The sequence below is a fragment of the Barbus barbus genome (assembly GCF_936440315.1).
Source record: "Barbus barbus genome assembly, chromosome: 47".
Taxonomy (NCBI): Eukaryota; Metazoa; Chordata; class Actinopteri; order Cypriniformes; family Cyprinidae; genus Barbus; species Barbus barbus.
Genome location: NC_136725.1, coordinates 7874136 through 7902118, shown reverse-complemented (window position 1 = coordinate 7902118; position 27983 = coordinate 7874136). Strand labels below are relative to the sequence as shown.

General features: G+C 37.0%; 1 protein-coding gene across 2 annotated transcripts; it reads left to right on the top strand.

Moving 5' to 3' along the window:
- Positions 1-24: 24 nt before the first annotated feature.
- LOC306865353 (LHFPL tetraspan subfamily member 6 protein-like) lies at positions 25-27906 on the top strand. Of its 2 annotated transcripts, XM_079409906.1 has the most exons (5): positions 25-227; positions 975-1118; positions 1205-1478; positions 24779-24877; positions 26504-27906. In XM_079409906.1, exons 3-5 carry the CDS (start codon positions 1205-1207, stop codon positions 26620-26622), a joined length of 492 nt encoding a protein of 163 aa, XP_079266032.1. In that variant the 5' UTR covers positions 25-227; positions 975-1118; the 3' UTR covers positions 26623-27906. The 2 variants fall into 2 exon arrangements, with proteins under 2 accessions (XP_079266032.1, XP_079266031.1); XM_079409905.1 differs by having other exon boundaries at positions 30-227; positions 975-1478.
- The last annotated feature ends 77 nt before the right edge of the window (positions 27907-27983 follow it).

The following is a 27983-nucleotide window of genomic DNA, read 5'->3' as shown; positions in this document are numbered from 1 at the left end:
TGGTGTCTCTGCTTGCGCTTTCCCACTCTGTTTTTAACACGCTCGGTTTAGTCCCGGGCAGAGACGTGCAGTAAGTGGACTCTAGACGGCGGAGTTAAAGACTTCAGAGACCCGCAACCCTGGAACGGATAGAAACGAACAGAGAGTATACGCTGCATTTAGTCGTCATATATGTTCTCTAGTTTTTGAAACCAAGTGGAATCGGACACAGTGAACGACACAGACATGTAAGATCTCTGTCGCATGCTTGAATCAGTTTCTTGACTCACTTTTGGACTTTCCACATTACAGTGCGCCATACATGTTTTCATTTTCGTTTACATTCCATATGGTTATTTAGCCTATAATAGATGACAGATAATGTTAACTTTTCCATTTTAGATTTTAGAAAAAAAAAAAAAAGTTGATGAATGCATGCGGGAAAATGTGAATTACTATGTGCATTACCATTTTATCATCTTTTACCTCCGTTTTTTGAGTTCTTGTCACAGCACGCAATGCATAATGCATGCAATAGTTTAACTCTGTTAATTTCAAGGGTTGGAATATGATATAGAAAACAGTCAAATAGGCTATAGAAATCTTTATAAAATTATGATATAGAAAACTAGCCAAATATAGAAATCTTTATAAAATGATGTTGATCAAAATATGTGGGAACTATACAACATCCTCAAAGCTAAGTGACAAACAGGTGACATGTTACTATACATTTTATGTAAACAGTTTATGTTTATATTTTTGCTTTTTTAGTAAAAATTGTCATATAGTCTATTTCAATTTTTTTTGTTCATTTATTTATCATTAATATGTGAAATTTTGTTCACCTTTGTTTCTTCAGATAGAAAATGACATGAGAAAGTGAACACCTTTAAGTTTATCCAATTTGAAGAGCTTGTCTCATCAGATTTATGACTGGAAACAGATGTCCCACGGTTTTACTAATCCTCCCACACTTCTTACTATTTCCTCAGGTATAACCGAGCAGGAAGATGCCGGGAGGATCTAGGCCGGTGGGCTTAGGAGCTCTGCATGCGCACTAAACCTGAAATCAGTGTCTTTTGCATCTATATGAAAGTTTGAGCTGATCGTGATGGCATCTAGTCTTACATGTGCAGGTGTGGTATGGGCCCTGTTGTCCTTTCTTTGTGCAGCCACATCTTGCATAGGTTTCTTCATGCCATACTGGCTGCTTGGGTCGCAGATGGGTAAGCCGGTGTCATTTGGAACATTCCGCCGCTGTTCCTACCCCGTAAGGGATGAGGCCCGTGGTGGGACGGTTATGTTGGAGCAGTGTGGGCGCTATGCATCCTTTCAGGGCATCCCGAGTCTGGAATGGAGGATCTGCACGGTGGTGACGGGAACAGGCTGCGGACTGCTGCTCCTGGTGGCTCTCACGGCAATCATGGGATGCTGTGTTACGGATCTAATCTCTCGCACCATCGGAAGAGTAGCAGGAGGGCTACAGTTTGTGGGAGGTGAGTTCAATTACAAGGAGCTTGACTGGAGATTCAGTGGATGGGTAAATGGTGAAATGGATGGATGAATGGATGTACAGATGACAGAATGAGTGTATAGATGGATTGAGAGATGAAAAGTGTGACCGCTAAATGATTGATTGAATGAGGAACTGTTATCGTTTTAAGTAGTGATAGATTGACAATGGCCAAGCTGATAACTCTGCTGATATTAATTAATATAATATAAATAATACAATTTTATTTTCTTATAAGAATAACCTAATATAGGCTTTATATTGGCCACCCCACTTTCTACAGTAGTTAGTTGGTATCGGCATTGGTCAGCTACTAATTTTTAGTGCTTTTATTGGTTGGATGTATAGATTGGTTTTCAGAGGGATGGATGAATGTGCTTGTAAGTGCATAGTAAAATGAAACACTGCAACTCCTCAAACACACTTTCGTTTGCGTCTTTCCCAGACGCAAGTACTTAGCAGCTTCTAAGCGGGAACACATGACGACAACCGCATCCTCTTAGTCGAACCTGGTGTGCTTGTTTTGACATTCTGTTGCTACGATTCATGTCATCCTGTGAGGATAGGAGCCTTGTTGATTTGGGCCGACACACCAAACTCACACCCTGGTGAAAATCAGTTTGAGTTTGCTTGGTAACTAAACAAATAGTGAAAAGCAAACAAGAGTTTCCTTTCATGTCCTTAATACTTGTAAGATGGAACTGGTTTTTCAACCGATGATTGAGCTACAGTTGTTAACACAGAGCGTCTATGATTTCATGTACCGATTTTGGATGGGAAGTGGGCATATTATGGAAAATTTGGTAAATTTACAAACTAAAATTAATTTATTAAAAGGATAGTTCACTCCAAATTGAAACGCCTGTCATCATTTACTCACTCTCATGTCGCTCTGAACCACAGGTCTACATTCATCTTCATTTTATGGACAGAAACGGTCTTCAAAAGTTATATAGGTTTGGAACGACATGAGGGTGAGTAAAAAATGACTTTTTGATTAGTTTGTGATTGTACTTTCTGTATTGCTACACATTCTTTTAATATCAGATGCAGTACCAGCAGTACTTGAACCGCCGACTGTTATTTTACCCAGATGGCAAGCTGAAGTCAGCCGAAAGGTCTAAATCCATCTTGAAGGCACACCAGGCAGTGAAACGAGAAATTTAAGCTTTAGTTACGGCATTCACCAAAGGTCAAAGTAAATGAGGAGAAGCGTTGAGAAAAATAATATACCGTAATCACACACATTCCTCTCTGGACAGCATTCAATTTCTCCCAGGACCCCAAAAAAATTAAATTACTCAGTAATTTATACAGAGGAATGAGGGAAAAAAACAGGCTTGTTCAAACGTCTGCAAAGCACAAATTTACCTGACCTCCTCGGAGAAAACTAGTCCTGGCCAAATAAGCTTTTAATGGTCAAGAAAGAGAATGTGCATTGCAAATCCAGGCTTGTTCTCTCTCTCAAACATACACACACATGTTAAAAAAAAGAGAGAGCAGGAGGTAACAGAATAAATGATCTCTTGTTACTTTCCTTTTATGAGATCTTTATATTCGTGTGGCAGTAACAGAGCTGCTTATGAAGCGATTGGCTTTGTAATGAGCAGGAGGGCCCCTCACGGGCCCTTATGACTTACATCACCCTCTCTTCTTTTGTCCTGCCTCGGAGCAGTGACTTTGCTCCATTTCAGAGATGGGAAATAATGGAGGTTTATTATACGTGACCTCTCTATGAGGGACCGTAGGCAACACTTCTCTTTTTCATATCTCTTTCATATTCCCTCCTCCTTTGTGCTCTCTTTACTTTACCACACACACTTTGATACGCACACCTGCTTTCTTTGTGATGTTTTATTCAAGGGCAACTAAATATTTCCTGTTTGCAGTTTTGCCTTGTCCTAGAAGGCTGTGATTTTGCTTTGTTTTTATCACTTGATACAGTAAAGGCGATAGAGACTCGCTTATGGGCTTACTAATTCTGGGATGGATGCCAGATGCCACATTGGTGTATCACTTCTTCAGTTTGCCATTTTCATGTGGGTATATTATTTGTTAATAGGTCAGACTTGGGAAGTAGGCCATATTGTTGTCTGTGCCTTCTGAATGAATGTTATGGTTACTGCATCCTATTGGATTTCCTCTCACACGCACGTCTTGCTTCACAGCACCCGTTGCATGTTTGCATACGTCACGTACGCTCTCCTGAAAGACAGTTGGCTCAGTCATGTGTTTCATACGTGAATTTACCGTAGGATTTATGGGATCCGTCTGGCTACTGTCAGAATCCTGACCAATGAGAACCCAAGACCTTGAAATGAGTCTTTTTCGCTTGATAGATCTGCCGATATGACTCAGTGGGATCTGGGTGTTTTCTCAATTACTCTTTAATGTCTTCTTATCACATTAGTGATATACTGTGGACATCCTTTCAGAACCTCAGCTCCTGGGAGATATTTCTCACTTTGCTGTAATGACATTGCCTGATGAGTTTGTTACAGTTTGCGAATGCAAAAATCAACTGTTTGGATTTCTCCCAAGCTTTCCGTCCCTTATGTATTGCCTTATGCCCCTAGTAAACAGTACTGCTCATCACCCCACGGAAGAGAGGGACGGAGCTCATTAGCATTTAAAGCAACATGAACTAAAAAAACGGCTTGCTGAAAACAGAGCTGATGTTGACAGGGTAAAAAGGGTGTTGTTTTACACTACCATTGGGAAATTTTAACCAAAGTATGTTATAGACTTTTCATTAAGACCCTAAAGAATCACATCAGCTTGTGGAAAATGGGCATCCGATGACCCCTTTAAGCAGCACAACTGTTTTCAACATTTATTATAAAAAGAAGTGTTTCTTGAGCACCAAATCAGAATATTAGATGATATTAGATGAATGATTTCTGAAGAATCATATGACACTGAAGACTGGAGTAATTGCACTGATTCAAGTTTGCCATCACAAAACCAAATTACATTTGAAGTTTTATTAAACTAGAAAACTGTTATTTTAAATTGTAATAATATTTCACAGCGTTACTGTTTTGTATTGCATTTTTGGTCAAATAATTTCAGACTTGGTAACTTGTGTTTCAAAAACATTTAAAAAATCTGACAGATCCCAAAGTTTTTTGTATTCATGTATATGTATATACTCACATGTGAATTCCTTGTCTTCAGTTGTTCAAGTGACAGAAATAAGGCCAGTTTACATTAAGTCACTGCTCAGAATATCACAATTGTTCTGTGTTTTTGTGGACCCTTTATTCCAGAGATCATGTTATCATACTTACAGTGGGGAAATCTTATCCAACCTTACCCTGAGGAAAACACAAATAAGTCAGGTGGCAACAACTGTGTCTATGCGTGTGCTTGAGTAAGTTTTAAGACGTGATGGTTCGGTAATCCATCCAGCAGCAGTTGTCTTAATGTAAGCTTTCACTTCTTGAGCTGTAAACTTTCGACGAATACCAACAGAGAGTCAGTGCAGATTGGAACAAATGTGTATGTTGTCTGTCAAAGTTTGAATTCAGAAACTGCAACAATTTGGCACTTGTATCTTTAAGTCATTTGCCCACCTATGTGTCACAATAATGAGTAACTTTTCCAAAGTTGTCCTTGACATTACGTCTGGTCACAGTGGACTGCACAATGTGCAAAATTGTTGAGCTGTGAAAGTTTGCCTCCTGTTTTCCCTCTGTTAGCTCAGATGTCAAATACCTCACGTCTGCTTGCTGTGTAAATCATTCTCGTTTCAATCTAAATTGACAATATTGAATTAGTCACGCTGGAAAGTTTCTAATTGCAGAAAAACGGCCGGGTGTTGAGAACTACTGATTTTTGTGTACATTTGTGTGGTGAACGGAAGTATGTGTGTGCTTGAGCAACGTGTATTTGTGGTCTGGGTGTATACGCTAGTTTTAGCTGACCCGTGCTGACCCCTGGGTGCTTGGAAAGAGTCGGATGGAGAGATGAGAGGGCGTAGTGTGGTGAGAATGAGAAAGACAGACAGGATCCAGCTGATGGAGACAGCTGCAGCAGCAGGAAGAGACTTACTGGCTCCAGTACTGGTGCGCATCTCTCACTATGTCTCACTCTCAGTTTCTTTACTGTCTGAAAATTTCTGTTGACTCCTTGGAATTTTTGGAATGTTGCTGGAGAATAGGAGAAAAAGAGTATAGAGTGACACACAGTGAACTAAATAGGCTAGAGGTGAAGAAAATCTGTCACTGTCCTTCCCAGAAATCAATGACAGTGTCTATCATATAATGTCTTGTAAACTTGGCACTTTTGGGTGTAGCCCATTATGATTGAATTTCAATCCACATTTTATCCTTCCTAAATGATATGCAAGATTAGAAGTCTCACAGGGCCAGTTAAATTACAGCATAAAATCAAAATGAAATTTTATTGCAGTGCAATGTTATTTTCATGACTATTAAGAATGTATCCCCAAAGTTTCTTTGCTGTAATGTATCCGCTATGTATCCCATTAATTTAAATGATCGATCTCTTAGTGTATGTAACAAATTTATGAAATGATTGTATAATTTATTAATTTAAATGATGCCTCTGTATTTCTGTAATTCTATGATTGTGATAAAAAAGCATGGAATGTTATTTTACACATAATCATAAACTACTAGCAGAAAAAGAAAAACTACAATAATGTAAAATTTTACAATTTAATTTTATTTTAAATTGAAATATAAATTACACATTCTTATAATGTGAGGATTAGTATTTTTTATATTGCAGTAATGAGAACTGAGGGAAAATGTACTTAATTGTCATGAAAATCCATTTTCTTTTCGATATCTTAATGATCCGAAAAATGTAAATCATTCATTTTTAATGTGAAAAATATATTTTACTATTTTTTTCTTTTGAAGTTAAATTTTTTACAGATTTTGTTTATACTAGTGCATCCAAAATTGTAATATGCTATAGTAAATTAAATGCCAGAATATGCCTGAATGATGAACTAGTGTGCATCCATGCATGTTAAAATTGTCCACAACCTATGTTATGAAAGGAGATGTTGTGATTATTACCTTTCAACCAAGAAAATGGCATAGTGAAAGAATGAAAGACAGAAACTCCCACAACAGTTAAATGTATTAAATTAAACATTAAGCTAAATGTGTTTTAAAGTAATGAATATACCTAGATACTGGCATAACAAATTGATATCAAGGTGCAGTTTCATGACGTGATGTGTCTCAATGCTGTTATGTGTTTTCTCATCACATTTTTTAATACGTAGTGCAGCCATAGGGATATTTTACACTTTGGGAAATAAAAATGGATCATTAAACATGATGTGCAATAACAGCTCTCGCTTTAGGAGCCATTTAGGAGACTTGCCATTCTCTATTCTCTCTTGTTATTTGACCCACACACATAATTTAAGGCATATTTAGGAGAGATGCTATCCTCAAAGCAGACTTTTAGATTCCAGAGAAAACAACGTAAGAGCAGCAGGGCACCATCAGCTGGCCAATCTCAACTTTTATAAAGAAACCCTCACGGTTTACAAGAATTGATTCCTCCGTGACTCTTAAGGAAATGACTCAGAAACCTTTCCAACAGGCTGCGATATCAGCCCCTTTGACAAAACTGTACACAACAGCTGTAAGGATATGTAGGTCACAGCAACAACTGCTGTTTGCATGTGTTTACATTCTTGTAAGAAAAGCGGCGTTCTGCATGACTTCATTTTCAGCTCGACAAAATCTTTGCCTTTGCTTAGCACTAGTCTGGAACGATGTAGGTGAAGGAAAGTATGGAATGCAAAGGATTTTTGGGTAGGGATAAAAGGAATATTTTTGTGACACTAAAATGTCGTTATGTTAAATCTAATTAAAAAACTAAACATTGTAAATATGAATGCAAATTATGAATAGTATCAATATTCAGTAATTTTGTCATCCCTAAATATATATAAATATGGACAGTGTCACAAATGAGACTGTGCTCTAGTCTTTAGTTGGGAAGATGAGATTCAGAATGAGTTTGCTGTGGTGTGTCGAATATAAAGAGGTTTGTGTTCCCATTGTTTTGAATGTCATTGTGGGTATGTATGGCCTGATAAACCGGAGTCAGGCGAACACGTGCTAGAAGGAGATCTTTCATTCATGAATTATTCATTGAAACTTAACTGACTAAAAAAAAAATCAGTCTTCAAATCCAGTATGATATTTTAGCTTTGAGGCACATATCTTGAAACCAGCTCACATAATTTAGAAAGGCAGTGATTCACAAGAGAGCTGGGATGTTCAAATCCTCAGATGCTCAGAATAGCATATGTGAGCGTGTGGGTGTGTGCAGCGCATGAAAGAGCGTCCGGATACTTTTTCATATTTGCCTGTATACCATGTCCTCAGTCTGCTTATGCATCTCTTGAATAGTATCTAGCACTCCTTTCTCTGTCATCATCCACAAAAACTTTCAGAAAATTGAGACATTGGCCTTTTATTGTTGTTAAAGGGATAGCTGACCCAATGTTTACTCTTCTTCATGTTGTTTCAAACATGTATGACTTTGTGTCTTCCACAGAACACAAAAGAAGACATTTTGAAGGATTTTTATTTTCAAGTCCATTTCATTCAATAGGAACTGAGGGTTTCACGCTTCAAAAATAAAAGTGGGATGAATAGTAGTACACACCACTTCATGCAAATATTTACTGAAATCTAAATCATTATTCACTCATAATCATTCCCTCCAGTGAGCTGTTAACCACTTTGACTGGATCAGTGAGTTAAATCTGAGAACCGGATCAGTCTGATTCACGAACTGATGGTTTGGTTTTGTAAAATGGATAAACCAATTCATCAAAAATAAACTGGAAAGAGTTGATGTGGCTAAATCATTAAAAATCATTCTGACCCCAATCTTACATGCATCTTTTTTGTAGAATAAATATGTGGTATTACTCAAGATTTGTAGCTTTGTATGTCATAATGTTAAAATGATGTTAGACCCCATTGACAACACTGAGACACTTCATGTTCCACAGAAGAAAGAATACAGGTTGTACTGGTTTGGAAGGGGATGAGGGTAACTAAATGATGACAGAAATTTTTTTTTTTTTTTGTGAACTATCGCTTTCAATTCTTAGCGTAATGGTTTTCTTAGCCAGAAGGGCATGAGCTAGACTTTATTAACGTTTTGCAAATACGTATGCGCACGCTTGAACAAAGCTAACTCTAAGTGAACAAAGGAGCCTCTGTGTTCAAGAACTTTGAGAAGTTCCATGGCGAACTTGGCTCAGTCCACTTCCAGCGCTGCATGGTCCTTCTCCGGCCAGGCTCCCTGCCTCAGATTGGAATGCAGGTCTGCATTCTCCTCAGGGCAATCATGCTGGAATGTTCCAGGCTTCCAGATGGTCCTCTAAGGGCCACGACTGTGGCAGCAGAGACATTCTTTGGCTACAGTAAAAGAGGAAATAAATGGTTTTCTCTCCTAGCTCAGAGACAGATCCAACAGTGTGGCAGAAGGAGATTCTTTTGTGGATAAAGCAGAAGAAAATAAAGGTTTGGATTCACACAGAAGGCACAGGCACATTTGAAGGAAGCTCAGTAGAGAAGAGTTTTCATCTCTTCAGGTCTCTTGGAACCAGAAGGTGGTATCGCCAAGGCACCATTAGAGCTTTAAGGTTTTTTTCAGTCTGTTTACTGCTTTCTTGAGTTTGAATATATATTTTCCGTAGTAGCCTGTAAATGTTTCTTTTTTAGCCTGCTCCATTTGCTGTCAAAGCCAACGTAATATTAAACAGAATAAAACTCTGTTGCTTATTCACCTTCATGACTTTCTTCTATAGAACATAGTACAAGAACAGAGATCGAAAAATGTGCTGCTTTGGACAAAAAGGACACCGAAGCACCAAAACATAGCATAAATATATCATAAAAGTTATCTTATCACTTATTCACTGTATATTGCAAGTATTCCAAAGCCATACTCTTTGTGTGATGAACAAAACTAAAAAATTAAGACTTGATCTCCTACCTTAGTGGCATGTTAATCTTGAGAAAAACTTGGCTAATATAATTGTAAATAGCAAACATATTGTGTTCTTCTAAACAGCATTCCTAAGTTTTCCGCAGTGTGATTTAAAAAGGAAAAGGCTTTTAGAATAATCATGCATTTATGTTCATAAAAACATTTCCAGCTGTTGTTGGCTGTAATAATGGTAAATTAATTAATGAGCTTAGTTTAGGACACACTAGTGGCCTTTTTGCCTCAGTGTCCTTTTCTTTCACCATTTCATTCGTTCTTCACTCTCTGGCTGATTGAAATAAGAATTATGGTCCGTGTAAGTCTGTGGTGGTCTGTAACGGCGTGTGGTGACAGTGCGGCTTTACATCATGTGCATGAGGATGATAGCAGCGGCTGGCTGGCCACTTGAGCTGAGCTCAGGACTGTCAATCACGTCTAGGGATTGAATGCCAAGGTTTATGATGGAACTCAGTGCGGACACTTTGGTCTAGGCAGCTGCTCACCCCAACTGCTTTATTAAAGGGATATTTCACCCAAAAATTTAAATTCTGTCCATTATATGTTTCCAAACCCATAACTTTTTTCTAGGGAACACCAAAGGAGATGTTTAGCAGAGCTGTAATGGCTCGAACCAGTTAGAGAAATTGTGCCTTGTTATTTTACTCTTAAAGGGATAATTCACCCAAAACTGAAAATTCTGTCATTAATTACTCACTCTCCTGTCGTTCCAAACACGTAAGACCTTTGTTCATCTTTGGAACACAAATTAAAATGTTTTCGATGAAATCCAAAAGCCTTCTGACCCTGCATAGACAGCAATACAACTACCACGTTCAAGGCCCAGAGACGTAGCAAGGACATCAGTGGTTCAACCGTAATGTTATGCAAATTCTCGTAGCTTCATAAAATGAATGCAGGGTCTTTGCAGGGTCAGAAAGCTCTCGTATCTCATATAAAATATGATTAATTAATTTGTGTTCCGAAGGAAGATGAACGACGGTCTTATGAGTTTGGAACGACTTGAGGGTGAGTAATTAATGACAGAATTTTGGTGTGAATATCTCTGTAATGTTCCTTGTTGGCCTAGTTCAAAGGTTAAACCTTAAGACAATCCCTGTCGGGGGTCAACAGGAGCGAATGGGTCATCTGGAGACCATTCACCCTTTATTGCTTTCTCACACGTCACTGTCATGGAATTTTAGTCAGGCTCTGTCTGTCTTTTGGTCAAAGGATTTTGAGAAGAGCAAGTCAGACGATGGTTTTGAGAGGGACACATGCCTCTGTGTTAAAAAAAAAATCTAATTAGGTAAGCTATGTTTTGTTAGTGGTGCAAGGACGCTCTAAATTAGCACTCTAGGTTTTTCTTCAAATTTACTTTACCATTTTATTTGACAGGTCCCTTTTGTGTCCATGTTTTGCTGGCATGTTTTCGTGTGGACTTTAACAAACAGCAGCCAATTCATCACAAAAGCTGCCAAAAAAAGCCAGTCATTCATGGAAAATTCCATCTGTAACAGTAGGTCCGAGTCTGTGCAGGTCTTTCTCTGTTTTCACACTGTTGGGTTTTGATAAGACAGGACTGCACTTCCAGGAAACAAGCCTTGATTGGACTGCACATAAACATCCACCTGCCCACCCACATATAGACACAACAGGATGTCAGAATTTTTAGAAATGGACGTAATTGTTATGAAGAGTTCCAGATTGTAAGTATGTGAGTTTTGGAACACTCTGTCTATGTTCTGACCTGTTGACTTGGCAACCCAGAAGTCAACAATGACATGACGAGCCCTGGCAGCAGTAACCCTTCATCCCTGGCAGGCCACTTCACAGATAGCGCTCTGGTAATTGAGATGTAATTTGCCCAGTGCAGTTATATATAGATTGAAAAGTGCTTGGTGGAGAAAGTCAGATGAGGAGAAGACAAGCTTCTTTGTGGGCTAGAACTTCCTCCTTTAGTGGTTTACAAACATTGTATGCCTGAAGCACTTATTTTCTTTACTATAGACAAATGGATAGAGTTGTCATGCGTTACAGTGGTGTTACTCCCTTAACTGGAGTAAAATCTATGGATGTCCCAATTGCAAGATGTCCCATTGATAAATGATTTACCATATTAGACCAATTATTAGTCATTTTAGACAAATTAATAGCCCAAATAATTGTGTTCTTCTAACACACTGATGCAGTCTCTTGCACTTTTTTTTTTTTGGCAGGTATGACAGAAGGCTTCATGTTGTTGCAAGTTTGATAGACCTGTGAATGATTTACAAGCTATTGATTTTCCATTTTGTAAGTGTGCTTAAATTATATTCTTAGAAAGTAAATGCAAAAAACATCTCACTTAAGTTTCTCTTCAACCTCAGGAAGTGATATTAGATTTGAATCACTGCGAAAGACAGGCTGCTTTGGTAATGCAATACTTACATTGATTTCTTTAGGCAAGAAGTAGGAGACGGAGAGGAGTCTGAGGGGTGGAGAATAATCAGATAAACAATGTTCTTCAATGTGAAACAAGGGCTAACGGTTTAACGTGACATTCTTTTTTTTGTACCTTATGATTGACTTAAGTCTAATCAAAGCCACTGGCTTTGGCTTTATGACTCGACCCACTGAAACTGAAACACATTTAGATACATTTTTATGGAAACTGGACAGTCATAATAATATTGTGAAATATTTTTACAATTAAGAATAAATGTTTTCTATTGTAATTTATAGTAAAATGTAATTTATTCCTTTGATGTCAAAGCTTGATTTTTCAACAATTACTGCTATTCTTCAATGTCACGTGATCTTTCAGAAATCATCTTATAGGCTGATGTGGTGCTGAAGAAACATTTCTTATTATTATCAATATTGAAAACAGTCATGCGGCATTTTTGTGAAGACTGTAATACTTTCTTAGGATTCTTTGATGAACGTTCAATAGAACTGCTTATATTTGAAATGGAAATATTTTTAACAATATAACAATAGCTCAAATGTACTTGTTGGTTTATTTGTCAAGTGTACTAAATGCATGCACTAAATTAACAACTTTGAACAACTTGCATCACAAGCAGTGTTTAACTTTCCCTCTTTGCCAGATTCTTGAGAGCCTATTTTACTGCAAGTTGTAGCTCATTATGAAAGAAAGAGTCCAGGTCACCTTCGCAATCTGAATAAAAGGACATAGACGGGACGCAGACCAATAGGAAGATAATCACTCTTGACCTAGTGCCACTGTGACCTGTAAGAGGGCATGCATTCTTCTTTGTGCTGATAAAAATGCTTAGAGACGTAGTAAAAAGCAATTTTGTTTGTTTGATTTATTTTCTCTATTTGTTCTTGAGCAGGGAAGGCAGGATAGTCTCGGGGTACGACAAGAAGTCATAGTCTGTTCTTTGAACTCCTGGTACAGCTGTCACAGCATAATGTGACAGCATAGTATGGCAGCGTAGGACGACCTGTGATGGATGATTTTTCTGGCACACACACATATACACACCAATTCTTCACATGAGCAGTGGACTATAAACTAGAGATTTAATTTCCTAGTTGGCAGTCCTTCCATGATTTGCAACCAAGGTTTTCTGTCAGTATGAACCTGTGCATTTTGCATCTTTGGTGGTGCTAACTAATCCCTAATTTGTGCTAAAGAATGATACTTCAAATATGGTCTCTTAAAAAGCATGTATATGTATATATTTTAAATGATTTTATTCATAAACGTATTTACTTATTTATTACAGAACACCCTGCAATGTGCTGAAATCCAGCCAGAGCACCCTAGAATAGTAGCTTCAGATAATGTAAAAATCTAGTTAATAATTTATTTTGAAGATCATTATCCTTCAGAATAACTTGTGACACTCCTTGTTGAACTCCCCTACCCCCAAATATCTCATTTTAATATTGTCTATTTCCCTTAAATATCCATTTTCTTTTCCTCTTTCACTCTGTTTGTCTCATCAACCTTTGGAGTATCTTTGAAGTCCATGTTCTCATCTTCTTTAATGTGTCTGATGGAAACCTCTGGGTCTGTTTATTTCACTGTAGCTATGTGTGTTATAATTTTCTGCAAAAATATTACTGTTTTATAAGCTGGAGGCCAAAAGGCACCCAATTCAGCCTCTATTGCTATGTGTATTTACTTCTTCTTCTTTTATTATTATGGCAGAGTATCAAACCTTGAATATTACACAGGAGAAAGAGAAATTGTGTTGGGGCTATCTTGATATCCGTCCCACAGCAATCCATTTCCTATGAGCTTAACTGGGATTTTCTTTCTCACGTCCGAGCTAATGATGACTCTACTTGTGATGCATGTCTCTTAGGCAGTGACCTTGAATTCTCTTTTTCTCTCCTTTTAGTAGGTAATCGATTCTGATGAAGTGTAAATTACTCCTCATCTTTCTAATGCGGGACCTCACTACTCACTGGCATTTTTGATTGGAATGATGCTGGGAGTGATTTTTCACACCTTTACATGTTTTCCATAACTTTCTTTGATGTCATTCGTTCCCGTCTGTTTTTTTCTCCTTCAGATAACCGCTCCACTGCTCTTCCATGATCAAAGCACACTTTCTATTTTAAATCACATCTTGAAAGGGAGAAAATATATTAAAAGGGTACATGGCAGAAACCTTACACGTGAGCTATTAAAATTCTATTTTAACGAAGTAAAAGGCAGGAAACATTTAAAGAATACTGAATTTGATTTGAATTAAATATGAATTATGTTGAAGTTGTCTAAAAAAATGTTGAAGGGATAGTTCACCAAAAAACAAAGATTATATCATTAATTACACACCCTCAGTCATGCTGTTCCAAACCCGTAAGACCTTTCTTCATCTTAGAGCTACAAATATCTTATATAATATATATATTTGTGTTCTGAAGATGAATGAAGATCTTACGGGTTTGACAACATGACTGAGGGTGTGAACTCAATGAGAGAATCATCCTTTTTGGGTGAACTATCCCTTTAAAATCCCATCTTGATATGCAGAGATAGCTGTATGTAAGCAATTTGTAGGTGGATTTCCCACCAAAAAGTGTCAACTCTGAGGCAAATTCAAAACATTTCTTTGTTTGAGCAGCACAACCTGCCCAACAACAGCAACATTGGCTCAACCAATGGCATGAGTTCGGGGCGGAGCTATATTTTTGGCATACCAGCAGATGAAACCTGTTTGGAAAGTATTTATTCCCAGTATAGTCCCAGTATTTATTTATTTTATTTTTTTCTGTTTGGTAATTGGTTCCTATTCATTTTAAAATGAGTTTATTAGCTCATCAACTCATTTTTTCAACTTTTTTTTCCATTCTGTAAAAATCGAAAGGGGTCCAAACTTTTATGTTTCACATACGAACAATACAGGTTTGTAGCGACATGAAGGTGAGTAAATCGTGCCAGAATTTATTTTTGGGTGAACTACACCTTAAACATACAAGCTTTATGGGCAGCGAATGAAGTTATTAACAGCTCGTACTTGAAATACGGCTCACATACTCTCTCAGTCACTTGATATTTGATGACATACTTCTAGAGCTTCTTCTAGAACAATGGAACACTGTTCTTTTTCCCCGAAGCTCTCGAGTGTCATTTTAGCATCTGGTATGGATAGAAGTTGTGGGTCTTTTGGGAAGGTTCCTCCCATCGGTTCTTTTTCTCAGTTCTCTCCTGCTGATTCCTGAATGACGTCGTCTTCTCTATGTGGGAATATACTGTGTTGTAACTGCATCCAGATGTTTCCATTATTGACTTCAACCAAACTCAATAAACCTCTCCTTCTCTCTAGGGTTAAAAAGAAAAGCAAAACTCAACATCTGCTGGAACGTTATGTTGAAACATAATGAAATCATTAGGGTGTTGAAAGAAAGGCTCTAGAAGTACTTCGGATCATAACCTGTTTTTGGAAAACTTTTTTTGTCTCAAAACAAAGGGTTAGGACAACAATGCTTTAGTTCTCCCTATTTAATCCTCAATCCTAAATCCCATTCAAGAGCTTGTAGGTGGTCTGGGAAAGTCCTTCAGAAAATGCTTGGGTCAAATAATCAAAATGCATGCTTTCAGAAACTAGTATATTTATTTAAGAATGAGAAAAATTTGTTTCCTTTGGGGTTTAAAGAGATCAATTGGTTTAAAGTCACATGAACCTGAAGTGAACTGAGGTTAGGTGGACGATGACACAATTTTCAGTTTAAAGCAAATAATCTGTAGAAGGAGCAACTCAAATGAACTGACCAAATATGAAACAAAAACTGATTCTGTAATATTTAACAGGAAGATGGTGTGGAATAGAAATGTTGCATCGTTCTCAAGGGGCCTTAATTTCAGGTCCAAGTTGGCTTTGATGGTCTGTGTGGGTACACTATTCTACCATATGCTGCCGTAATGGAGCCATCTGTGATCAGATCTTCCAACCAAGATGTCACACACTGATGTTAATGACAGGGAATGCATGAACATGGAGACCAATGTTGGTCATTCAAAGCCTTCAGGGCACCATTTTCATAAGTGTCTCATCTAGATGATTGACTTTAAAGGCAGGGTAAGCAATTTCTGGAAGCCAATGTTGATATTTGAAATCACCAAAACAAACACGCCCCTTTACCCCAAAAGGGTCTCGCCCCTATTTTGATAGATCCGCCCTACATGTACGTAGCCTACGCAACCCAGGCAACGATTAGTTCTGTGAAACTTAAGCCACTTTTCCACCAAAATGACCTGGAACAGTATGTCCCAGGAACTTTTTTCCCCCAGACCTGTTGCTGTCTGCGTTTCCATCGCGGTCTAAAGTACTGAGAAGATTATGCAAATTTCAGACTTGCATCCTCGGTAGTTCGGACTTCACGAGTTAGACTCTGGAGTGTGAACTCCTGCGGCAGAACGACGTTAGTCCGTTAATTCTGTAAAGAGCAGCGTACTTGATAACATCAGTCAGCTCGCCTTGGCTGCTGCGATCTTCCTCACTATATTTACAGACAAAATACATCAAACACACACTGCCTCTTTTAGTTTTCATTTAAACATATTAATAGCCGCAGAAATGTAGTTCAGGGAACGTACATACAGTACATTACAATGAAACAAAGTATTTACTGAACGCTCTCTCCTTCACGCCCCTTACTGCTGATTGGCCACAAGTTTGTTTTGGTACTCGGCCCCGACTAATTACATACCCCACCTTTAAAGCCACGAACCGTCTCTGTTTCAGGGCTCTCTGTTTCTTTTATCACAAAGAGTTGTTATGGGGCACCAAATTATATTTTTGCTGGCAAAATAAATTTAAATAATGTAATTGCAGTCCTTTTTGTTTGGTCAGTAAAGGGATAGCGTGCCGTGCAGAAATGAATATTATGTCATCATTTACTCGCTTGTATGTCAATTCAAAACGTGTATGACTGACTTTCTTCTGTGCAACACGAAAGAAGATATTTAAAAAAAAGTCTTAGTGTTTTTTGTCCATGCAGTGAACGTTGTACTCCACTGATTTCATTAAATAGGCAAAAACAGTTGAAATGTTCTTCAAAATATCTTTTTATGTTCCGCAGTAGGCTGCGCTGATTGACATGGCACCCAGTCTAGAGCCTCATCATCCCTCAGAAGTGCTTGTTCACGAGAACATGAGTGGACTTTGTCTAAACTTGCAGACTTCACAGTAGCATTGCTAATCGTCATGCTGTTTTTGCAGCTGCTTAGTTTGACAACTTCAGCAGTCATTAAAGTCTTCTGAAATAACTTTGATAAACAGACTAAATATCTATTATAATATTAACAAGATTGTAGTTTAACACCAATTATTGGTATTAAAACAAATGAAGTAACATGGCTAGATCAGATTGAGAACTGACTGTAGATTAATTTTGTTATTCGAATATTCGGTTACAATCGCATAATCATCATTTGTTGTTTAAACGAAATACCTAAACATTTCTAACTTCTAAAACTTGTTTAGAAGTTAGAAATGTTGCCTTTGCAACTAACTCAAGTTTAAGTTAAAGTTGAAGTACTAAACTGACTAAAAATGAAATATAGTAAAAATAACAAAATTGCTAAACCTTAAACTGAAAATGTAAAACTAAGAACAAATTCAAGATTTTAATAAATACTATAATGGCATATAAATAATAATAGTAAAATAACACTGGCAATGATAAATGTGATGCTTGCATTAGCTTGTAAATATATATTGCTGTATCACCAAGTCAGCAGAGATATTTATCAGTACGGAAGTGGGTTGTCTATTCCAGTGTATGGTCCAGAGTATCTGAGCACTTAACAAATGATCAGGCTGAGAGGCTCATTTTTAAGCCAGCGTAACACAATTCTTCATCCTCCACAACCTTGGAGATGGGTATTTTTCTGAGCTGCTAGATGGAATGTAAGTGGGTGGGCAGAAGATAGCAGCAGTGCAGGCGTGGAGCCAGACATCTAGGTCATGAAAGAGCTCTATGATAAAAAATCCCAAAGCCTGTAAAACCCACCAGCACCATATGAATGCCTCCCTTCCATGAAAATTATGGTTATGTCTGGACAGCACTCTCCAATTCTGAGCAATGACGGCTTTCAGCGATAGAATGAGAACCAGCTGGGTTTTGTTCTCAGTCAGAAGCCATCGTCAGCCTGCCAGGGCTTTTTAATAAAGAGGGGCAGATTTATGCTGACATCAAAGGGAGATGCTAGATGTCTGACATTGTTCACCTACTCGGTGCCAAACTGTATGGAAGGGCAGAATATGATCGATGATAGTGGTATTATCAAACATTTGAAGACTGTATGCTTCTGAAGAAACTTCACACAAACTTCAGAAGAACTACTTTCAAGATCCCAGGTTTTGAATCCTGGCCAGCGTGTGGCATAATTGGACAATATCAGTATTTTTGTTTGAAAAATAATGGCTTTGTAAAGCACAACAGCTGTTTTCTTATGAGTAAAGATGAGTAAACCCAAAGGGTTATAGTGAATAAAAAATTTGGTTGTTTTGCAGGCAACATTTATTATTACTTTGAAATAGAATTTTAACAATTTTTGCACAAAATGGTTGAACTGATTAGCATGGCCACAGAGTTGGAAAAAAAGTAATTGTATATAAGTGTATACAATATAATTGTGTATTTATATAATGACATTTTTAATAATAATAATTATTATTATTATTGTTATTATTGCTATTACTTTTTAAAGGTTCTTATTATAATCGTGAAATGGGTTTTAAAATAGGATTTTCCCTGTTTTCTCCAGGTTCTGTAGACGTCTGTGGCCCAATCTCAGAAAGTGTCATGGAAAATTAATTTGGTGGTAGAAAATGTTATGCAACTACAAATCTGCAGACCCTAATTTCCATATTTCTTTGATGTGATATCCTCTCTTCTCACTTAAGACTTTGAATAGACAGAGAGAATGAGATGACTGATTGCTGTGGAGCCGAAAGTGGAATGTTTTGAGACTGTTGTCGGCTGTCAGGCTAAGAGATACGTCTTATCGTTGTGTGCTGGAGTGTTTACTGAATCCATAAGTAACTGGTCCCCACGCTTTCCCGACAGCAGATCTTTTGGATTGTAAGTGAAATGTGAAGTCAATCCTTTCAGATTATGCAAGCTCTTGAAGGCTGCAACTGCACTGCTGTCCCTTCCTCTACAGTGTGGTTTCTGTTGTTTCTGGTGGAAAAACACTTCAAATACAGTATGAAGGCGTTATCTGTGCACTCACTGAAGAGAGCTTGCGTAAGTAGCAATCGGAGGTGTTGCTCTTTGTGATAAGACAGTAGTCTCAGCTGTTCTGTCTCCACTGAAGACCGTGTTTTGGCGCTCTCGTTTCCTGTGGTGTTGTCAGGCTGTGTGAGCTCTGTGTAGTGTTGACAGTGGACCATCTGCTGCGTTACACAATAACTACAGTTCTGTGGATCACCTCTTGAAAACAACCTAGTCCATTGTTTTTCCCTATCAGGGGTTGCAGTCCCTCATCCTTTTCAACAAGCCTTCAAATAATTTTTAGATTAGTTTTTACTGTCAATTATGTGTGTATATTTTATGCTTGCTGTACTGTTTCTAGCGCATTTGTAAATTCTTTATCAGTTACTAAATAAAGTCTTAAAATTTGTGAGATATTTAGAAATGCAGAAGTTTAGAAATTCACTGCAAAATAATATACATTTTTATTGTTGTTATTAATATAATGCGTATTATTCTTATTCTTCCTATTCTTATTCTTATTTAGCCTATTGTTTTCTAAAACTTTTAAAAATTCTTCATCAGTTATTAAATTAAAATCTTAAGGGTTTTTTTTTTTTTTTTTTTTTTTTTATAAAAATGCACCCATGGTGAGAAATTTAGAAATGTATAAGTTTAGGATTTTATTAGAAATCAGAAATGCATTATAGAAAAACATTTCTAATAAATGTACCAATTCGTCATCATTTACTAAATTCAAATCTTTGAAGTATTTTCTTCAAATAAAAAAATGAATCCATGGTGAGATAAACCCATATTTTTCGCATAATAAACATTAGCTAATGCTAATTATTTAATCCACTTGACATAAACCTTCTCATATCAAGGTTCTGCACTCACATGTATTGGCAAAGCATGTGACATGAGAGTGAGAAGATTGAAGTTGATCACTGTTTTTGTGGCTTGATTGAGAATTCAAACCCTGCCATTCTTCATGTAAGGAGAGAATTGTGTTTAGATGAGGGTTTAAAACAAGATTATGGGTTTCGGGTTAGAGCTTGATCTCTATATGTGAGCAACATGAGAATCCTTAGAGACAAAATGCTCAGAAGTAGCGTCTCCTATGCTGGATTGTGTTCTCCTATGCCTCTCTCTCACACAGACTTTCCTCTGTTTCAGATTGATGCTGTACACAAATATATAGCAGCTGCACACAATGCCCTTTTCGTCCTATTACTGAAACTCATATGGCGTAAACACATCTCATGAGATCATTATTTAATGAGTAAAATTTTCCGCTGTTTTCTTCACTTTGTTCGTTAGATTAATTTTTCCAAGTCAAAGCTAAATTTATTTTGGGTTCCTTGCATTCTGAGCTTTAGTGCACCTCAGTCTGTATGTCCACATGACAGCCATTTGTTTCAGATCTGGTAATACGCATAACTCACATGCACAATTCCTAACAGTCAGCTTTTATAGTGCATGCAATTTCATGCACAGTGCATATTATTATTTTTTCATGCATATTTGTTTTGTAGTGTAGGTCTTCTAGTGCATATTAGTTTTGCTGTGCACTCTACATAGTATATACTGCATTAGTGCATACTTTGTTTATAATGTAGTGTCTAATTGTGTAGTACATTTTCTGTAGTTTCTCTAGAGTGAGTGCTACCTATTGCATACTAGTTTTGTTGTACACTCTACCTAGTATATGCAACATTTTAGTACATACTTGTTTTGTAATACAAAGTTTATAGATCAGCCTTAAATGCTACTCAGTGCATACTAGTTTTATAGTGCTCTGTACCTAGTATTTGCCGTTTAGTGCATACTTGTGTTATAATGTATGTCTAGTTCTGTAGTATATTTTTGTTTTGAATGCTACCTAGTGTATACTAGTTTTGCTAAGCAGTCTACCTAGTATATGCTATATTAGTGCATACTTGGTTTGTAATTTAGTGAGTATTTCAGGTTAGTTGTGTTGTACTTTTTGTAGTGAAAGCTACCCAGTGCACAGTTGTTTTGTTGTGTACTCTGCCTAGTATATGCCACATCAGTGCATACATTGTTTGTAATGCAGTGTCTAGTTTAGTGTAATTGTGTATTTAATTTTTTTTTGTAGTGAATGCTACCTAGTGCATGCTAATTTTGTTGGGCAGTCGGCCTAGTATATGCAAAATTTTTCTGCATACGTTTTGTTATGCATAGTGTTTTTCAGTATAGTTGCATAGTACATTTTCTGTTGTGAATGCTACCTAGTGCATACTAGTTTTGTTGAGCACTCGGCCTAGTATAAGCTACATTTAGTGCATACTTGGTTTGTAATTCAGTCTAGTTGTGTAGTACATTTTTGTAGTGAATTCTACAAACTGCATACTGGTTTGCTCGGTCTGGTATATTGCAACGTTGCATAATATTTTTTTTTATGCATAGTGTCTTTCAGGTTAGTTCTGTAGTGCATTTTCTGTAGTGAGTGCTGCCTAGTGCATATTAGTTTTGTGCACTCTACCTACTATATACTATATTTAGTGCATGCTTAGTTTGTAATGTAGTGTCTAGTTTAGTCTAGTTGTGTTGTACATTTTTTGTAATGTTGTGCCCTCGGCCACGTATAAGCTACATTTAGTGCATACTTGTTTTGTAATGCTCTAGTGTCTTTCCGTCTAGTTGTGTAGTATATCTTCTGTAACGAGTGCTACTTAGTGTATACTAGTTTTCTAGAGCATATTTTTATTATAGTGCACACACTTTGACTAGCATGCAGTTTAATTAGTATATTCTGACTACATACTATGCACTACATACAGTTTATGAAATTTCCAGATGCTAGTGGTAATATGACTTTGAAAACACAGTGCTGCATTCTACCAGAAGCACATTGCAAGCCACAGAGATACTTTTTTCAGAGTGTGAGTGTGCAGCACTTCATCCCTCTTGTTTACTTTATCACTGTTAATTTTCCCTCACCTTTTCAGTGACGAAAGGCCCACCTCGTTTCACAGTACTGCGATGGTCCATTTTTGAATTGGTCAAGGAGAACTGCTGTACTCGCAACTTTACAAACCTCAGGATATGTGCTCAACCACACGCCAGGGTGAAAGGAATATGGCTGCAATCTGCAGAAGTTAATTTCTGCATAAGTCTGTATTCTTTTCACACGCTCACATACACATAACAACTAGCCCAATAGCAACTTATCGATTACTCATTCATAACTTCTCTGATTGCCTCTGAGAAACAAAAGTAGAAGCACTAAAAGCTTGTTTCCCTTCCCTCTGTATTCCTTTGCAGTTTTGAACTCTGAAGTAGAATGTCATTTTTGTAAGTGCCTGACTCAATGTAATGGATTTTCAGGCCTGCTGGATGGATGGAGGAAACAGGAGACATTTGAAGAATTTTAAAGACAAAGATGAGTTCTGAAACTTCTGAAAAGGAGCAAGTCCTACAGAGCTGGGATACTAATGCCGGAATCTAGGCTTTTTTATATCAAAGAATGTCTGTGACATCAAAGTCTAAGTACAAATGAAAGCAAATCATTCCAAAAATAAACTGTAAACCTGTAAAAGGCTTTAGCTTGTGCGGCAGTGTGGGAGTTCTCTTTGTGTTCAGTCCTCTGTCCTCTCATTATCTCAGACAACATCTAGTCAGCACAGGCGACTTGAGAAGATCACACACCCATCATTTCTTACCAGACACAAAGAGAGCCAAACATTACATGACATGCATAGGTATGCACACAGCATGGTTGCACTAGCTGCTAAATATGTTTCATTTACACCGTAAGTCTCTTACGCTCACCAAGGCTGCATTTATTTAATTTAAAATACAGTAACAGTGATATTTTAAACTATTGTTACAAAAATAAAATAACTATTTTAGATTTTAATATATTTTCAAACGTAAATCTTTTGAGAAATTACAAATGTTTTTACTGTCAATTTAATGTGTTTTTAACTCTTATTACTACTTATTCAAAAATATTGAGACGTAGTGTATCATGGTTTTCACAAAAAAAAGAATATTTAAATAAAAAACAGTTCTTCTAACATTTCACAATATTACAGTTTTCATTGTATTTTTGATCAAAAGCATAGCTTTTTCTTTTTCAAAAAATAAAAATTCCAAACTTTTGACCAGTATTTTTATCTAAAATATGATAAAAAATAATAACCTTAATATTACGTATATAAATAATAATTAGAAATTATAAATATATAGAAGTCATAGTCACAAAATACTTAAAAATAGAGCCTGACACTAGCAAGCACAATACAAAGCATAAAGGGTTGATGAACGCAAATTCTGTCACGGTCACCAGGAGTAAGGAGCGAGGAGACTCAGGAGATAACTTCACAACGTCTTTTAATCGAAACCAAATGCCAAGGAACATGGAGATCGCAGGAGAATTGATGCACACAAAGACAATTAACAGCCGACATGAAGACAGGGAAATACAGGGCTTATAAACAGAAGCTAATCTATATAATTAATAACACAGGGCTGGGAACTAATGAACTAATAAGCAAAACGAGGACAGGAACAGGAACTAACCAAATATGGGCACGAGAGGAGGGGAACAGAGAGACAAAGTCTGACACTACTCCCCCCTCCCGGAAGGCGCGTCCCGCGCCTAGCAACATCCAACGGGGAAGGGGGGTGGGCGCTCTGGAGGCCTCCAGGGCGGCGACCGTTCCGGGCTCGGAGCTGGACACTCTCCAGACACCGGAGGATCCCTTCCCTCCATCTTAGTCCAGTGGTGTCTGGGAGGTCCACGGGACGATGGGAATTGGCCCCGTGCCAGAACAGCGAGAGGATGGTGGCGTCATCGTCATTTCTCCAGAGCAACTGCTGGAGCGCTGATGACGACACAGCTGTTTCACGATTGGCCAAATTCACCACATGACAACAATGACGTGTGTTTCTAACATCTTCAAATCCAATACTGCTCATAAATCTGTTTTTAGAACAGTAAAAGCTTTTTTACTGTAGTTGCCATGTTATATTGAGTCACGTTTATCATAAAACACTGATGAAAGCATATATACCCCCACTTTATTAGTATTGAAATGACACATGCATTTATTAGGAAGTATTCTGGTAAGAATTTAGAGCTCACTGGAGAGGAGGAGCCATATTGAAACTTGTATATGTTTCTGGTGGGAATTACACGCCTGTTTATTTTTGCTGAATTGGTAAGAACATAAAAGGGAAAATATGAAAGAATTCCCTAGAAGCTCATTTATAAATAAGCTACTTGCTGCATTTATTATCATATTTTCATAGCTGTTTGGATCTTGAGCCCAGATGAAAACCAGATTTGTGCTTTATCGTCTCTGCGGAGGTGTGTTTGCATTTGCTTGTGATAGAGTATCTGTGTCAAATGGAAAAAAAATTGCTAATGATCCTGCATTGTTTGCAGTAAAACAAATAATAGCTTTTCAGACCAATGACAAAATGCATGAAGCGCTGTTTTTCATGGCTATCATCTATTTTTCAAGAGATATCATGCTCTCATTCTAACTCAGCGGGAAACAATGTGAGCTCTTAATCACGTTATAAAGTTTTTTTTCTTGTTTACTTTTAGGTCTGTTTGTATTCACAGTGTGTTTTCTCTCTCTGCAGGGCTGCTGATCGGATCGGGATGTGCCCTGTACCCTTTAGGGTGGGACAGTGAGGAGGTCAGACAGACTTGCGGCAACAGCTCTGACCAGTTCGATCTTGGTACGTTGGTATATATACAAGTTCAGATTTTTATGTTCACCATAAAAGTTTAGAGTCAGTAAGATTTGTTTGTGTATTTATTTAGGGAAAAAATTTTATACTTTTATTCCAAAAGGACACATTAAATTGGTCAGAAGTGACAGTAAAGAAATGTTACAAAGAATTTGTTCATCAAATACAATGTTACTTTGGACTTTTTATTCATCAAAAGAATCCTCTTAAGAATACCCCATAAAAATATTAAGCAGCACAACCTTGATAATAATAAGGAATGATTCTTGAGCGTCAAATCAGAATATTTTAAAGGATCATGTGATATCACAGTAATAAATTATATTTTATATTTTTTTTGTATTTTACTAAATATTTTGAAAAATTAAAAATATTAGTATTTTATATATATATATATATATATATATATATATATATATATATATATATATATATATATATATATACAGTCGTGGTCACAATTATTGGCACCTTTGGTAAATATGATCAAAGAAGGCTGTAAAAATTAAGCTCCATTGTTAATCCTTTTGATTTTTATTTAAAAAATTCACAAAAATCTAACCTTTCTTTGGAGAATAAGAACATAAAATGGGAGGAAGTATCATTATGAAATAAATGTTTTTCTCTAATACACATTGGCCACAATTAACGGCACCCTTAATTTCAATACTTTTTGAAACCTCCATTTGCCAGTTTAACAGCTCTAAATGTTCTCCTATAATGCCTGATGAGGTTAGAGAACACCTGACAAGAGATCAGAGACCATTCCTTCATCCAGAATCTCTCCAGACCCTTTAGAGTCACAGCTTCATGACCGTGCTTCTTCTCTTCAGTTACCCCCACTCATTTTCTACAGGCTTCAGGTCAGAGGACTGGAATGGCCATAGCAGAAGCTTGGTTTTGTGCTCAGTGACCCATTTATGTGTTGTTTTTTAGGTTTGTGTTTGGATTATTGTCTCGTTGGAAGATCCAAACATGGCCGATTATAAGATTTCTAACAGAGTCAGTCACTTGTTGATTTTTATCTGTTGGTATTTGATAGAATCCATGATCCATAACCAAAAGATTAATAATGCAGGTTTCTTTTCAGAGCCTTCTTTGTGTCACGTGTTTGAGTTCCTGTTTGTCTATATCTGGTTTAGTTCCTGTTCTCATTAGTTAATCTTCGTTCATTCTGATCACCTGTGTTAATTTATCATCTCGTTTGCTCCTTTTGTTTGCCTATCTTTAATAAGCCATCAGTTTCTGTCCACCCTTTGTCCTGGATTAATATTATTTCAAATGTTATACGTGTGTTGAAGCTTATTAAAAACTCAATTTTGTCTACTCCTTCTTCGTGCGCTTTACCTACAACCACGACCCGTGACACTTTGATCATATTTACCAAGGGTGCCAATAATTCTGACCACGACTGTATGTATATATATATTTATATTTATATATACACACACACACACATTTTTTTTTTAATAGGTAGCAGACTAGAAATAATGTATGCTTTAATTTTAGCATTAAAAATTCATATTTAACAATATATTGTGCCTCGCAATATACATTGTGTGAACATAACCAATTTTGAGTATTAGTACATATTGAGGTTGATGTTTCTTTCAGGTTCTTGTGAGATCGGATGGGCTTATTACTGCACCGGGGCTGGAGCTGTGGTGGCCATGCTGTTGTGCACGTGGATGGCATGTTTCGCAGGGAAGAAACAGAAACACTACCCTTACTAAACATGTGAAAGACAAAACAACAATAGAGGAAACTATAAACACCACATATATGGGCATGACTTTCATTCTTCACTTCAGAGAGCTTCTACATCCGGTGCACTTCCCAAACGCAAATCATATACAAGGAGACATGACCGAATGATGAACTTTCCGTTGTAGTTCCCACTGGAGATTTATCTTACGACTGATCTTTGGCCTGCATTGGGATCTTTTGCATTTAAAGTGGAGCCAGTATGATTAAAAAGGAAAATATGTCAGACGACCTATTGACTTTTGAATTTTTGAGTTCGGACGGAACTTTCTGTGTTACTATAACTTATATGTTCCTTTTTTATCGTGTTTGTGTAAGTACAGTATTCTCGGTGGTTTAAGTTGTTGTGTTTTGGTATATTGTGTTATTACAATAACCTATTCTATATTATGCATTTTATTAATGTCCTGTTATTGCCTCACTTATCTCCGCTGCAATAATATACATCAAATATATTGTGTCTGATATGATCTTTGTTTGGTATTTACAACTTTTATATAACATATGTGTAATTGTCCATTATATTTCACTGCATTTGTAAATAAATACTGTCATTTAAAAAATAATAATAATTGTTGGCGATATTATATAAGAACATTTCTATTTAAAGGATTGCATTTTACAAATGTTAATTTTGAGGGGTTTTATTAGTGTATTTGTTTTTTGTCTTTTATTTAACTGCTTCTAAACAGAAACTCCATAATCTAAACATTTCTGATCTGTGTATTTTTAACCTGCGTGTATCTTTATCTTTGGAATGATGGATTGCCCGTTGTTAATTTCCGACAGGGTGATGCAGTGCTGAAGTATTCGCCTCTGGAATGCGAAACTGCAGGGATCCACACTGTGGGAAGATGTAAAGGCTGATCAGAAGTTATTGACGATCTGCTGTTCCCATTTAGCACTATCAGCAAACCGTCACACACACGCTCTGCAGTCAGCTGTTGTTTTAGAAATGCAAATGCCTTCCTGTTACTGATAATCATCAAACTTCACCCTGGTTTAACACTTGACTGAGTGGAGGAGAGTTCATACAGTTTCCCCCTTAATTACGCTAAACCTGTCAGTGAGAAAGACAGGCCAATTTTGGAAAGCTGCAGTAAATGCAAGGCAATAGAAAATCAATGTTACACGTGGTGGAGTTTTAACAAATACAGTGCCCTCCAAAAGTATTGTAACAGTAAAGACAAAATTGCTCTGTTGGCTGTGGAGTCAAGACATTTACAAATATGATTAAAAGATGAATATGAGACAAAACTACAGAATGTCACATTTTATTATTGGGTGATTCAACACATAGATGTTGAATCACCATGACACACTCAGATCG